This window comes from Bos indicus x Bos taurus, chromosome 2 (assembly GCF_003369695.1).
Source record: "Bos indicus x Bos taurus breed Angus x Brahman F1 hybrid chromosome 2, Bos_hybrid_MaternalHap_v2.0, whole genome shotgun sequence".
In the NCBI taxonomy this organism is placed as follows: Eukaryota; Metazoa; Chordata; class Mammalia; order Artiodactyla; family Bovidae; genus Bos; species Bos indicus x Bos taurus.
In genome coordinates this window covers 73,047,078-73,060,228 of record NC_040077.1, presented here as the reverse complement: position 1 = coordinate 73,060,228, position 13,151 = coordinate 73,047,078, and the positions used below count along the sequence as shown (strand labels likewise).

Sequence of the window (13,151 nt, the reverse complement as noted above, 5' to 3'; positions counted from 1 at the left end):
CTTCCAGTCTCCTAGTGCTTTCCTGATGAGGGCTGCCCCTCATCAGCCAGGTCTGTTCATCAGCCTTGGGTGTGGAAGGACTCTTCCTGGCAGGTACTGGAGTTCAGGATAATTGCTTTAAGTAGGACTTCAAGAGTCACAAGAGACTTTATCAAGTCAAGAGACTTTATGAAGCGGTTTTCCTTCCAAGTTGCAGCATTTGGAATTTGTTTCTTACCTATTCTGGGACTTTTAAGAAGTGGGAACCAGTGGGGTGAGAAGTGATGGATGTGCAAAGCCCTTGGTGAGACAGCACTTCGGTTGGGGTTGGGGAAGGGGGGAGGGCTGTGTTTCCTTGTTTCTTAAAGATCCGCCCCAGGAACACTGCACAAAGTGCCAGGAGGCAGAGCAGGACTCAAGAATTTGGGCTTTGCCGTTGCCTGACTTGGGCTTTTCTCTGAGCTGTGGCTCTCCTTACACTCCCACTGCCCTTACGATATTTTGTCCAAACCTCTTGGTCTCTTCCCATGACCTGCTTCAGAAGACAGCGCCAGGATGGTACTCAGTCCCTGCCTCACAGAAAGGAAGTCCCGGGACAGAAGCTTTCCTAGGAACAGACAACAGAGTTAATAGCAACATTTGGAATGTGCCTCAGTGGTGTGGGGAGAGTTGCAGCAAAGAATTATAGAGCAGATACTGGAATGTCTCATAAGAGGTGCAAGAGGGTTAGGAAATGCCATTGTGAAAGCATTCTTTGTTATTTGCTTGATATGAATTGCTTGCTAACCTGTATTTTTGGTTTGCTAATATATGTTTTGCTGTACACTTTTGTTGCAAGAACAATCCCCACATATGCTTCTGACATAATTCTCTATGCTTTTTCCCCATCCTTCAATATTTTCCTGCCTACAGCTGTTAGGAGACTCCAGGAGCAAGGTACCAGTGCTTTAACTTTTGTTTTATAACTTTTTTTTTCTGTTGTGAGTATATTTCCTTTAGGAGCTGGTAAAAGCAACAAAAATGTAGCCTAGTGTAGAAGTTCTGTTCTGAACTGTGATTTTGTGAAAACTAGTGGTGCTTTTGCTAGTGATAGAACTGGTCATATCTCACATGTGTTTGAGCATTGTTTTCCAACATCAAGTTCTGTCCATTATCATCCTAGTGTTTCATTTTACTAACCTAGGTTTTGTCTCACGTCATTATTTCATGAGTGGATACATTCAGCATTTTCCTTATCTTAGGAATCTAGTTCATGTATAAATGAGATGGCTGTGTAATTATCATCCTAACAAGGATACTTTTAAGCATGAGGGAGGGTGCCATTAATAATTAACTGGGGACAGTAGGTGGAAGGCAGAGCCGTCCCAGGTAAGTTGTGATGTGTGTACAAGTCACATTCCTAGGAAGTTACACTGGTGCAGTTTAAGCCCGTAGCTACTTGTTTTCCTCTTAGAGAAATTAAATTTTATCTGTTTTATATAGTTCTTGCTATATAATTTTGGAATTTAACTTAATAGTTTTATATTCAGGGTAAGAGACATGAATGAAGTGGGTATTCTAGTCTAAGGAGGCCTAGTAGTGTTGTAAAACTGTGAGTCATTAATAAAAATGGTATAGATTTTTTGAGAATCCTTTTATATAGGACACTACACCACTGACATTGCAGTGTCAGATGTTCTTAAGGGAGCATGAATTTTCAAACAAATTTACTTAGAGACCATGTTCAAGACAGGTTGCTTTTGGTTGGGGAAGGGTGGTGGGCTCACAGACTCAGTGTGTCAGGTGCTGAGCTAGGCTGTTTAGCATATAATTCCACTTAATCCTGACAACAAGCCTCTGAGAATGGTAATCAGTATTATCTCAGGGAAAGGTTAGGAGGCTTTCTGAAGTCACATGGTGGGTCCATGTTACTGAGAGGGCCGTACACCGCACTAAAGATCACGCTCCTTCTTCTGCTGTGGGTTGCTCTGCTTACTACTCTACCTACCAGAAGTCTGCTGTTCTGTTTCCATTTCCCTAATCTGTAAGCAAAGGGAAGGTGTGGGTGCATGTGCCCATGTGTGTGTTTGTGTGTGTGTGTATCTACATTTAACTCTTCGTTGTTGATTTTGTGTGGTAAGACTCATGTTGCCTTTCCATTTCTTCCCCAACCCCTCCTTGGATCTGGCAGAAGAAGCCTGTGAGGAGAAGATACGAGCCCTATGGGATGTATTCTGATGATGACGCCAACAGCGACGCCTCCAGCGTGTGCTCGGAGCGCTCGTATGGCTCCCGGAATGGGGGTATCCCCCACTACCTGCGCCAGACAGAGGACGTGGCTGAGGTGCTCAACCACTGTGCCAGCTCCAACTGGGCTGAGAGGAAGGAAGGGCTGCTGGGTCTGCAGAACCTGCTAAAGAGCCAGAGAACGCTGAGGTAGGATGGGAGGCCAGGTTCCTTCAGATTGAGCCTGACACGGATGCATTGTCATCTATGGGGCAGGCCCAAGAGAGGCCAGGATGGCTCAGATGTGGTCTTTGCCTTCCAGAGAACTTAAATATTGGGCAAACACTCCATAGCTTATTAGGTCTAGGAAACATTTGGTTCACCATGGCTCAGATTTGTCTAGTAGGTGTTTTGAGAAAACTCAGAACAGTTTGTGGTTTAGGTAAAACATAAAAACAACTCTGAAGTTAGTACAGTTTATTTACACTTCAGAGACATGAATAAAATGATGCCAGTCTCAGTCTAAAATGTTTTCATGTGCATGTGCATATGTATAGTTTTTATAAATATGCAGAGTAGAGAGACACTCAAATGGAGAACTCCAAAGTGGTACAGCATTATCTCTAGAATTGATTATTTTTGCTTTTGTTTTTGTTTCTGTATTTCATAAATTTTCTAAAATAGGCATGTATTGCATATACCAAAAACACATGTTTATAACATATTTCATCAGATCTAAGGTACCACTGACACACCATTATTTTATATCTAAGAAGAAATGCTTTTTATAAGACCATGACAGTACTGATATGTCATTGATTGCAGGGTGAACCTCATGGTTAGAGAGATATTTGAAGTATAGTCTGTTACATTCTTTCGATAATTTTTTTAAGCAATGCTGTGAGACTAGTTACGTGTTTCTGTTCATGGATGGCTCTGCAAAACTCTGTGAGCATGGACTGACGAGTCACTGGGCTTCACGTGTGGCCGTCTATAGTCAGTGTGACCCCTGCCATATTCCTTCCTGCCACCTAAACTCCCTGCCCCCCTTTATTCATTTGATTCTGTGCATGCACATTCCTGCTGAAGTGTAGGTCACCTCTGGTGGTCTAGTGATCTGTCAGAAAACAAAAACGATGAAATGTCCTTATTCTCCAATAATCTCCTTAATTCTGGTGGCCCCAGTTTCTTGGTTCTTAGTGTTCTTCAAGTGTCCATTGAAGAAGCTCTAGGAATCTATTGATTAACATTAGTCTGGTCTGGATTTCATTGTTAGCAATGTTAAAAGGACCACTGGATCTGAGAGGGCATGGTATGGGGAAGAAGGTAACACTTTCTGATCAAAATTTGAAGTACAGACAGGATTCGGTAGTGCAGTTCAGGGTAGGAAACGTCACAGGGGCACTGATGTGAAGTGAGTGTGTGCTTGGCTCAGGTGCTGTAGCAGGTAGAGAGTTAGCAGTGGTTTGTGGTACTGAAATGGGTATAAAGATATCACAGTACTTTGACTAAAACAGAAGTGAGACTAAAATCCAGGTCTGTCTGACCCCCCTGCACATGCTTTTCTGAATTGACCCGACTACCTTTCATCTGTTGCGTGTGGAAATGAAGTGAGCAGGATTTGGTGTCTGGCTTTGCCATATGTGCATGTGTGTAAACTTACGTGATCACACTCTGAGATTCAGTTTCATTTTAGAACAAGACCAGAATTGGTGTGATTTCTTATTCCTGTGTAATTCCGTCAAATTAAAATTTAGATAATTCATTTGTAGAAAAAAAGGTGTTACATAAAAATTAGGTAAAACATGTTAAATGAAATAAAAGGATTTAGAGAAGCTATAACTACTTTCAGTGTTGACTTATTAAATATTAAATTGATTTCATTTTATTTCCTAGTCGAGTAGAATTGAAAAGATTGTGTGAGATTTTCACCCGAATGTTTGCTGACCCTCACAGCAAGGTAAGGTCTGAGAACCTGCCCACTTGTAACCTCTTTGCATGTCTTTCTATATAATACACTACTTCAAAGTGGGAGAACAGCCCCGCCATGCAGTGTAGCCCTTCCAGACTTATTTTAACAGTAGTTTATATCTTTTGAAGACAGAATTCTTAGAAACTTCTCTTGTCCATACAGTGTCATTAATAAAGTGCATTTCATGTAAGGATTACCCTGGAGAGAATCAGATGTAGTCTTTTATTCACTCAGCGAACAGTTTTGCATACTTCATGGAAGTACGTAGGCTGGATGCTAGGAGGTAACAGTGTATTATAACGCCTTTTTAGAAAGTTACAGTAGTGAAGAAAATAATCAAGTATACAAATATTTTTTTGGTACCCATGTACAATTTGTCTGTATAGAACAAGATAGAAAAATGATAGCATTTATAGAATGGATTTACTGAAAAGCCACATCAAATATTTCTCCAAATAGATTGCCACTTCTAAGAATTTGCTAGACGGTGGCCACCCAGCTGATGCCCATGCCTCTGGGGGGCCTGAGGGCCGCCTTTTGACAAGGGCACCCTGCTGAGTACCCCAGAGTGAGAGACAAGCCCTTTCTAGGAGTGGAGCTGAGAGCAAGACCCTTGACAAAAGTTTACTCGGAGTCTAGATTTTAAATAAAAGCCAGAGTTTGGGAGGAAGCCTTTGAAGGTGTTGGATGGTTTTAGAGACAGAAAACAAGAGGAGTGAAGATATCAGGAAAGTAAAAGGGTGGATAAAGGACCAAAACAACCTTCAGTTCAGTTCAGTTCAGTTGCTCAGTCATGTCCAACTCCTTGCAACCCCATGGACCACAGCACGCCAGGCCTCCCTGTCCATCACCAACTCACAGAGTTTACCTGAACTCATGTCCATCAAGTCAGTGATGCCATCCAACCATCTCATCCTCTGTCGTCCCCTTCTCCTCCTGCCCTCATCTTTCCCAGCATCAGAGTCTTTTCAAATGAGTCAGTTCTTGGCATCAGGTGGCCAAAGTATTGGAGTTTCAGCTTCAACATCAGTCCTTCCAATGAACACTCAGGACTGGTCTCCTTTAGGATGGACTGGTTGGACCTCCTTGCAGTCCAAGGGACTCTCAAGAGTCTTCTCCAACACCACAGTTCAATAGCATCAGTTCTTCAGTGCTCAGCTTTCTTTATAGTCCAACTCTCACATCCATACATGACTACTGGAAAAACCATAGCCTTGACTAGACAGACCTTGGTTGGCAAAGTAATGTCTCCACTTTTTAATTTGCTGTCTGGGTTGGCCATAACTTGCCTTCCAAGGAGTATGCATCTTTTAATTTCATGGCTGCAGTCACCATCTGCACTGATTTTGGAGCCCCCAAAAAATAAACTCTGCCACTATTTCCACTGTGTCCCCATCTAATTGCCATGAAGTGATGGGACCAGATGCCATGATCTTAGTTTTCTGAATGTTGAGCTTTAAGCCAACTTTTTCACTCTCCTCTTTCACTTTCATCAAGAGGCTCTTTAGTTCTTCGCTTTTTGCCATAAGAGTGGTGTCATCTGCATATCTGAGGTTATGGATATTTCTCCTGACAATCTTGGTTCCAGCTTGTGCTTCTTTCAGCCCAGCGTTTCTCATGATGTAGTCGGCATATAATAAGTTAAATAAGCAGGGTGATAATATACAGCCTTGATGTATTCCTTTCCGAATTTGGAACCAGTCTGTTGTGCCATGTCCAGTTCTAACTGTCGCTTCCTGACCTGCATACAGGTTTCTCAAGAGGCAGGTCAGGTGGTCTGGTATTCCCGTCTCTTTCAGAATTCTCCACAGTTTTTTGTGATCCACACAGTCAAAGGCTTTGGCATAGTCAATAAAGCAGAAATAGATGTTTTTCTGGAACTCTCTTGCTTTTTCGATGATCCAGTGGATGTTGGCAATTTGATCTCTGGTTCCTCTGCCTTTTCTAAACCAGCTTAAACATCTGGAAGTTCACAGTTCAAGTATTGCTGAAGCCTAACTTGGAGAATTTTGAGCATTACTTTACTAGCATGTAAGATGAGTGCATTGTGCAGTAGTTTGAGCATTCTTTGCCATTGCCTTTCTTTGGGATTGGAATGAAAACTGACTTTTTCCAGTCCTGTGGCCACTGCTGAGTTTTCCAAATTTGCTGGCATATTGAGTGCAGCACTTTCACAGCATCATCTTTCAGGATTTGAAATAGCTCAACTGGAATTCTATCACCTCCACTAGCTTTGTTTGTAGTGATGCTTTCTAAGGCCCACTTGACTTCACATTCCAGGATGTCTGGCTCTAGGTCAGTGATCACACCATTGTGATTATCTGGGTCATGAAGATCTTTTTTGTACAGTTCTTCTGTGTATTCTCGCCACCTCTTCTTAATATCTTCTGCTTCTGTTAGGTCCATACCATTTCTGTCCTTATTGAGCCCATCTTCGCATGAAATGTCGGAGAAGGCAATGGCACCCCACTCCAGTACTCTTGCTTGGAAAATCCCATGAACAGAGGAGCCTGTTAGGCTGCAATCCATGGGGTCTCTAAGAGTCGGACACGACTGAGCGACTTCACTTTCACTTTTCACTTTCGTGCATTGGAGAAGGAAATGGCAACCCACTCCAGTGTTCTTGCCTGGAGAATCCCAGGGATGGGGGAGCCTGGTGGGCTGCCGTCTATGGGGTCGCACAGAGTCAGACATGACTGAAGTGACTTAGCATAGCATAGCATCGCATGAAATGTTCCCTTGGTATCTCTAATTTATCTTTAAGAGATCTCTAGTCTTTCCCATTCTGTTATTTTCCTCTATTTCTTTGCACTGATCACTGAGGAAGGCTTTCTTATCTCTCCTTGCTATTCTTTGGAACTCTGCATTCAAATGGGTATATCTTTCCTCCTCTCCTTTGCTTTTCGCTTCTCTTCTTTTCTCAGCTATTTGTAAGGCCTCCTCAGACAGCCATTTTGCTTTTTTGTGTTTCTTTTTCTTGGGGATGGTCTTGGGTCTTGGGGATCCCTGTCTCCTGTACAATATCATGAACCTCTGTCCATAGTTCATCAGGCACTGTCTATCAGATCTAGTCCCTTAAATCTATTTGTCACTTCCACTGTATAATCATAAGGTATTTGATTTAGGTCATACCTGAATGGTCTAGTGGTTTTCCCCACTTTCTTCAATTTAAGTCTGAATTTGGCAATAAGGAGTTCATGATCTGAGCCACAGTCCACTTCCAGTCTTGTTTTTGCTGACTGTATAGAGCTTCTCCATCTTTGGCTGCAAAGAATATAATTAACCTGATTTCGGCATTAGCCATCTAGTGATGTCCATGTGTAGAGTCTTCTCTTGTGTCATTGGAAGAGGGTGTTTGCTATGACCAGTGCGTTCTCTTGGCAAAACTCTATTAGCCTTTGCCCTGCTTCATTCTGTACTCCAGGGCCAAATTTGCATGTTGCTCCAGGTGTTTCTTGACTTCTACTTTTGCATTCCAGTCCCCTATAATGAAAAGGACATCTTTTTTGGATGTTAGTTCTAAAACGTCTTGTAGGGTCTTCATAGAACTGTTCAACTTCCATAGAAATTGAGAAAACCTAAAATCAACACAAGCAAATCTTAAAATACTTGATGTGCAAGCTTTAACTATCTTATACTATCGTTTTCCTAGTAAAAATGGTCTCTTCTAAGTCCTACCAGGGGAAGGAAACCTGTCATGGCCAGAAGCCTAGGCAGTCATCATCTCCCTTCTTTTCCTGCCCTTTCCTCCTTGTGGAAATTGTCCATGAAATGTCAGTCATCCACCTGCTGTGCTCTCATTCCACACTGGCTGAGCACCCACTCTGGGTTAGGGGTACAGAAAACATTGCACCCCTCCCTTGCTTCTGAGATGCTCACCAGAGCAGGGGAGAGTGAACACAGGGATTCTCCTATTTTTTGCTGGGGGGCAACAATTCTCCTCAGTATTGGTCTTGAAACACGTCTTAAAATTCCTGTTTTGACCCTCACAACAAGGTTGACATTCACAATATTAATAAAGTCCAAGAAGCATCGATTTTAAAAGCCACATAGATGTTCAGAGATAAAATTATCAAGATTTTCTGTAAGATAATATTATGAGCAGTAAGATTTAAAGCATAAGACTCGTAAGATATATAGCATAAGGGATATTAGGTGGATTTGGACATTGATGAAATTTCTATTACCTGTCACCTCTAGATTGCTGATTCAGAACATGAGGATAAAGAATGTGAGGATAAAGAAGGAAATTTGTTTCCATCAGAAGGCTCTTGTACAGTGAGTTTGGAGGTCTCAGTTTAGTTAATATTTGCTAGCTGCCTTAGTGCTAAGCCAGGAGTCCTGCAGCTGGGACTCATTGACTTCTCTCTGAGCTGTCTCCCGAGAGACCCCTGGTGGTTAATAGTTCCTGCGCTATAACTGAGTAAGTCTACAATAGCTGGTTTGTCCCAGCAGAACACAACTCATTAACCAAATAGGGACACAGTGCTACCATTTACCTCTCTGAAATTGGTTCAGGGATAAGCCACTGTGAACTTTGTCTCACAGGAGGTAGCAGTGATGATCGCACCGTGGTGTGAGAATTATGTCAGCTGTCAGTCTGTTTTATTCTAAGCTGTACTCTTTGATAATATTAGTATAGTTTTTATAATATCTTTTTATAGAGATAACACTTTGTAATATCTGAATTGGCATACATCAAAATAGATGATAGAAATGAAAAGCAATAGGTATGCAAGTTTTTTTTTCCTTACCCTACAGTAATAGTTGTTGGATGCTAGAAATGAAATAAATATAGTGGTTAAAAGGGTTTTTTAAAGAGAGAGAGAAGGAAGGAAGGAAGGCTGGCCTCCAAGATTAGACTCATACTTTTCAACAAAGTTAATATCTCTCTGTACTGGATTTTAAAGGCATGTAGAGGGAGGGGAGAGGATTTTGTCAGTTCATAGCCTTTTCAGGCCTTTTAGGAAACTGCATGAAAATGATATGACTTCACTGTGGACTAACATGGACTCTGTTTCGTTGCATGGCCTGGTTTGCGGTGGAATTCACAACAGAGAGTAAGTTCCAACCCCTTTTCCTTTATCTCTTTTCGGTACTACGTTTGCCGTCTATGCCGTGTCCAGTTGTTAACATTGTCACCGAAGTTAGGAGTCTGGGCAAAGGCCAATTGGGCATTTTCACGTTTTGAAGACTTGGGAGGAAATTATGAATTAAACATGTGAAATACTTGGTTTCCCTTTGTGTCTAGGTTTTCAGTATGTTTTTGGAGACCCTTGTGGATTTTATAATAATTCATAAGGATGACCTGCAAGACTGGCTTTTTGTTCTTCTCACACAATTACTGAAGAAAATGGGAGCGGATTTACTTGGATCTGTGCAAGCAAAAGTTCAGAAGGCTCTTGATGTCACAAGGCAAGTGTTTGGGGCAAGATTGTGTTCTCCCAGCTTTTGATATATAATGACATATGGCATCATGTAAGTTTTAAGTGTACAGCATGAGGATTTGATACATGTGTATATTGCTAAATGATTAGTACAGTGTTAATATTTATATCCTTCACCTCACTTAATTACTATTTTTTGTTGCATATGTGGTAAAAAACATTTAAGATACATTCTCTTAACAAGTGTATGATACAATATCATTCATTACCTGTGATCAACATGCTATATGTTTGACCCCTAGAACTTATTCATGTCATAACTGTAACTGGAAGTTTGTGCCCTTTGACCAGTATCTCCCCATCTCCTCCATCCCTAGGGTCTGGCAACCACCATTCTACTCTCTGTTTCTATGGGTTTGACTTTTTTTTTTTTAATTCTGTAGATAAGTGATATCATACAGTATTTGTCTTTCTCTGACTTATTTCACGTAGCATAATACCCTCAAGTTTCATCCATGTTGTCACAAATGGCATAGTTTCCTTCTTTTTTATGGTGAAATAATATTCTGTTTATATACGCACCACATTTTCTTTATCCATTCACCCATCAACACACTGAGGTTGTTTTCGTGCCTCGGTGATTGTGAATGGTGCTGCAGGGAACAGAGGTCAGATGGCTCTCTCTCCTTTTTTTGTTTTTTGGCCACACACTGTGGCTTGTGGGATCTCAGTTTCCTGATCTTAAATTGAACATGGATCAGAGAAGCGAAAGCCCGGAATCCTAACAATTAGGCTACCAGGGAACTCCCTAGTTTTAGTTTTTTGAGAAGCATCCTTACTGTTTTCCATAGTGGCTGCACCAATTTACATTTCCACCAGCAGCAGTTATCTTTTTGATAATAGCCGTTCTAACAAGTATGAGACAATATCTCACTGTAGTTTTTATTTGCATTTTTCTAATAATCAGTGATGTTGAGCACTTTTTTGTGTACTTTTTGGCCATTTGTATATCATCTTTGGAAAAATGTCTATTTGGTTGGGGAGGAGGGAACTAGACCATTTTGACATTAGGAAACTCTTTGTAGATGGTTTCTTGTCACTCTGTTACCTGTAGTTTTTGTCACCCACTTGAATATCTTCTTTCTGACTTAATACCCATATTCTCTTGTTAGCATTGAAATTCCCAACAATTCATGAGATGAAATACATACATCTTTGAGTTGGCATTATTCTGGTGAATGCCTAAGACGTCCACCCTCCGTTTGCTGTGGGAAAAGGGGGAGGTGTTCTATGTGTTATTTCTTTGATGTGTAGCCAATATGAGTCACTTAAATCATGTATATTAAGTATGTTTTGCCTCCAGAAGTGGTCCTCAGAGCCTCCTGGATACAGATAGTTGTGGGACAAAAGGATGTGCTGTTGGATTGTTTACTTTTTATTAATCAGTATAATGATGGTACTACTAAGACCCAGTGTGTACCATACACTTTATATTTTTCTTGTATTATTTTATTTAAATTTCAGATCAGTCCTGTGATTTTATAGACGTAACCCTACATCCCTTTTATTTTCACTATACTTTTGTACACTGAGAAAAGTCTCTTAAAGGGAGTCTAAAGAGAGCAATACATATACTCAGCCTCAATATAATATGTTTTTCTGTTGCATTATCTTTCCTATTACCATGGAAGGCATGTCTGCATCAGGAACAAGGGATCCTTTGGGCAGTTTTAAAATCATATGGGTAATTTTTAAGGAAGGGAGTGCTAACTTTCATTCTCCAAGAGCCCTCAAGGCTACCCAGTTGGATCACATACACGAGATGATGACAAGACACAGAATCGGTCCCAAGTGAGAAGTGGAGCTGGAGTGGGACTCTTAGGGCCACAGGCTGCTGTGTATGTCTGTAGCTGGCGGGCGTGTGTCTGGTGAGTGTCCCCAGGCACTCGTCTCTGCTGACGCACACAGTTGGCTCACAGGCTATTACCCAGCAAAGACCTCAGGGGATAGATGGTGCAGGCAGCCTCGTCAGGGTATAAAGGGTAGGCTTGGGTGTTGGAGCTCTTTCTTAAGTGAGCAGTTTTCCAGAAGGTACCTGGAGAAGGAGCTAAACAAATCCTGAGAAGGCAAGTAAGCATTTCTTCCTTACTTCATTGCTTCGTTTATGTGTTTTGGGACTTCTAAGAAGATTTCTCTTTTTCTAACTTTTCTATGTTATGTGTATTACTTTAGTATTTATTACATAAAATGAAAAGTAATGTTTAAAAGTAAACAGGTTTGCTTTTTACGTGTGTTAATCTGTTTTTTAGTTTCTTACATGATTTTACATTACTTTTTGTAAGAAATCTTTCTTTTAAAATACTTTCTTCTTTTTATAAACCTAGGGACTCCTTTCCATTTGATCAACAATTTAACATTTTGATGCGATTTATTGTGGATCAGACTCAAACTCCTAACCTCAAGGTCAGTAACTTTGTCATTATAGTTCAACTTCTAGAATTCAAATTTGCTTAAACTATACTTTTTCAGACATGACTCATATTTGGCTGTTAGTAAATCTGCTATGAGCACCGTGTGCCCTTTTCTCTTGGTGTGGTGCCTAGTGCTGGTTTACTCGGTAAGGACGTGCTTCACTGTATTTCAGACTGCTGAGATGGTTGTACCATATTATATTCCGGCCAGCAGTGTCTGAGAACTCCCAATTATTTCACGTCCTCACCAACATTTGCGTGTTATTACTGTTTCACAGTTAATGTTTAAACTAGGAAATTTTGATGTATTGAAATAGCTATCTTATTAGAATGTTTTTAACATTAACATTATAACACAGGTAAATTAGCTGTTAGATATTTTGTAATGTAAAAAATGTAAGAACAAGACTGATAGTATTTGAAGGAGGATGTGTTCCTTTGAATCAGATCAGGTACACTGTCCATTCTTTGATCACCAGTTTCTGTCAAGGTTTTGCTGCTGCTGCTGCTAAGTCGCTTCAGTCGTGTCCGACTCTATGCGACCCCGTAAATGGCAGCCCACCAGGCTCCTCTGTCCCTGGGATTCTCCAGGCAAGAATACTGGAGTGCGTTGTCATTTCCTTCTCCAATGCATGCATGCCTGCTCCAACTCTGTGCAACCCTATGGACAGCAGCCCTCTAGGCTCCTCTGTCCACAGGATTCTCCAAGCAAGAATACTGGAGAGGGTTGCCATTTCCTTCTCCCATCAAGGTTTTAGGAGAAGCCTACTTCCCTGGTGGCTCAGACAGTAAAGCATCTGCCTACAATGTGGGAGACCCAGGTTCAATCCCTGGATCGGGAAGATCTCCTGGAGAAGGAAATGGCAACCCACTCCAGTATTCTTGCCTGGAAAAATCCCATGGACAGAGGAGCCTGGTAGACTACAGTCCATGGGGTTGCAAAGAGTTGGACATGACTGAGTGACTTCACCTTCACCTTCAATAAATAATAGCCTGTTTCTCCTGAGGTCAAAGCCAAGTGAGATATCAGTGGAGAAGTTAGGGCAGAACATCACCCTGATTGCCTTCAGTGCTGCCTTGCAAGACCTGGCCTAGAGTGGCTAAAAATCAAAACATAGAGTTGTTCGTGCCCACTCT

The 13,151-nt window shown here is 41.3% G+C and overlaps 1 protein-coding gene across 20 annotated transcripts in view; it reads left to right on the top strand.

Moving 5' to 3' along the window:
* Positions 1–13,151, top strand: part of CLASP1 (cytoplasmic linker associated protein 1) — a 273,158-nt gene that overhangs the window by 207,638 nt on the left and 52,369 nt on the right. For 11 of the 20 annotated variants that reach the window (XM_027562856.1, XM_027562770.1, XM_027562760.1 and 8 more), the window contains 6 exons: positions 892–915; positions 2,150–2,394; positions 4,081–4,144; positions 9,214–9,216; positions 9,408–9,571; positions 11,928–12,006. In XM_027562856.1, the coding sequence (XP_027418657.1) occupies positions 892–915; positions 2,150–2,394; positions 4,081–4,144; positions 9,214–9,216; positions 9,408–9,571; positions 11,928–12,006 (579 nt within the window). The remainder of the gene's footprint in view (positions 1–891; positions 916–2,149; positions 2,395–4,080; positions 4,145–9,213; positions 9,217–9,407; positions 9,572–11,927; positions 12,007–13,151) is intronic. The other 9 variants (XM_027562797.1, XM_027562874.1, XM_027562832.1 and 6 more) reach the window with 3 other exon arrangements.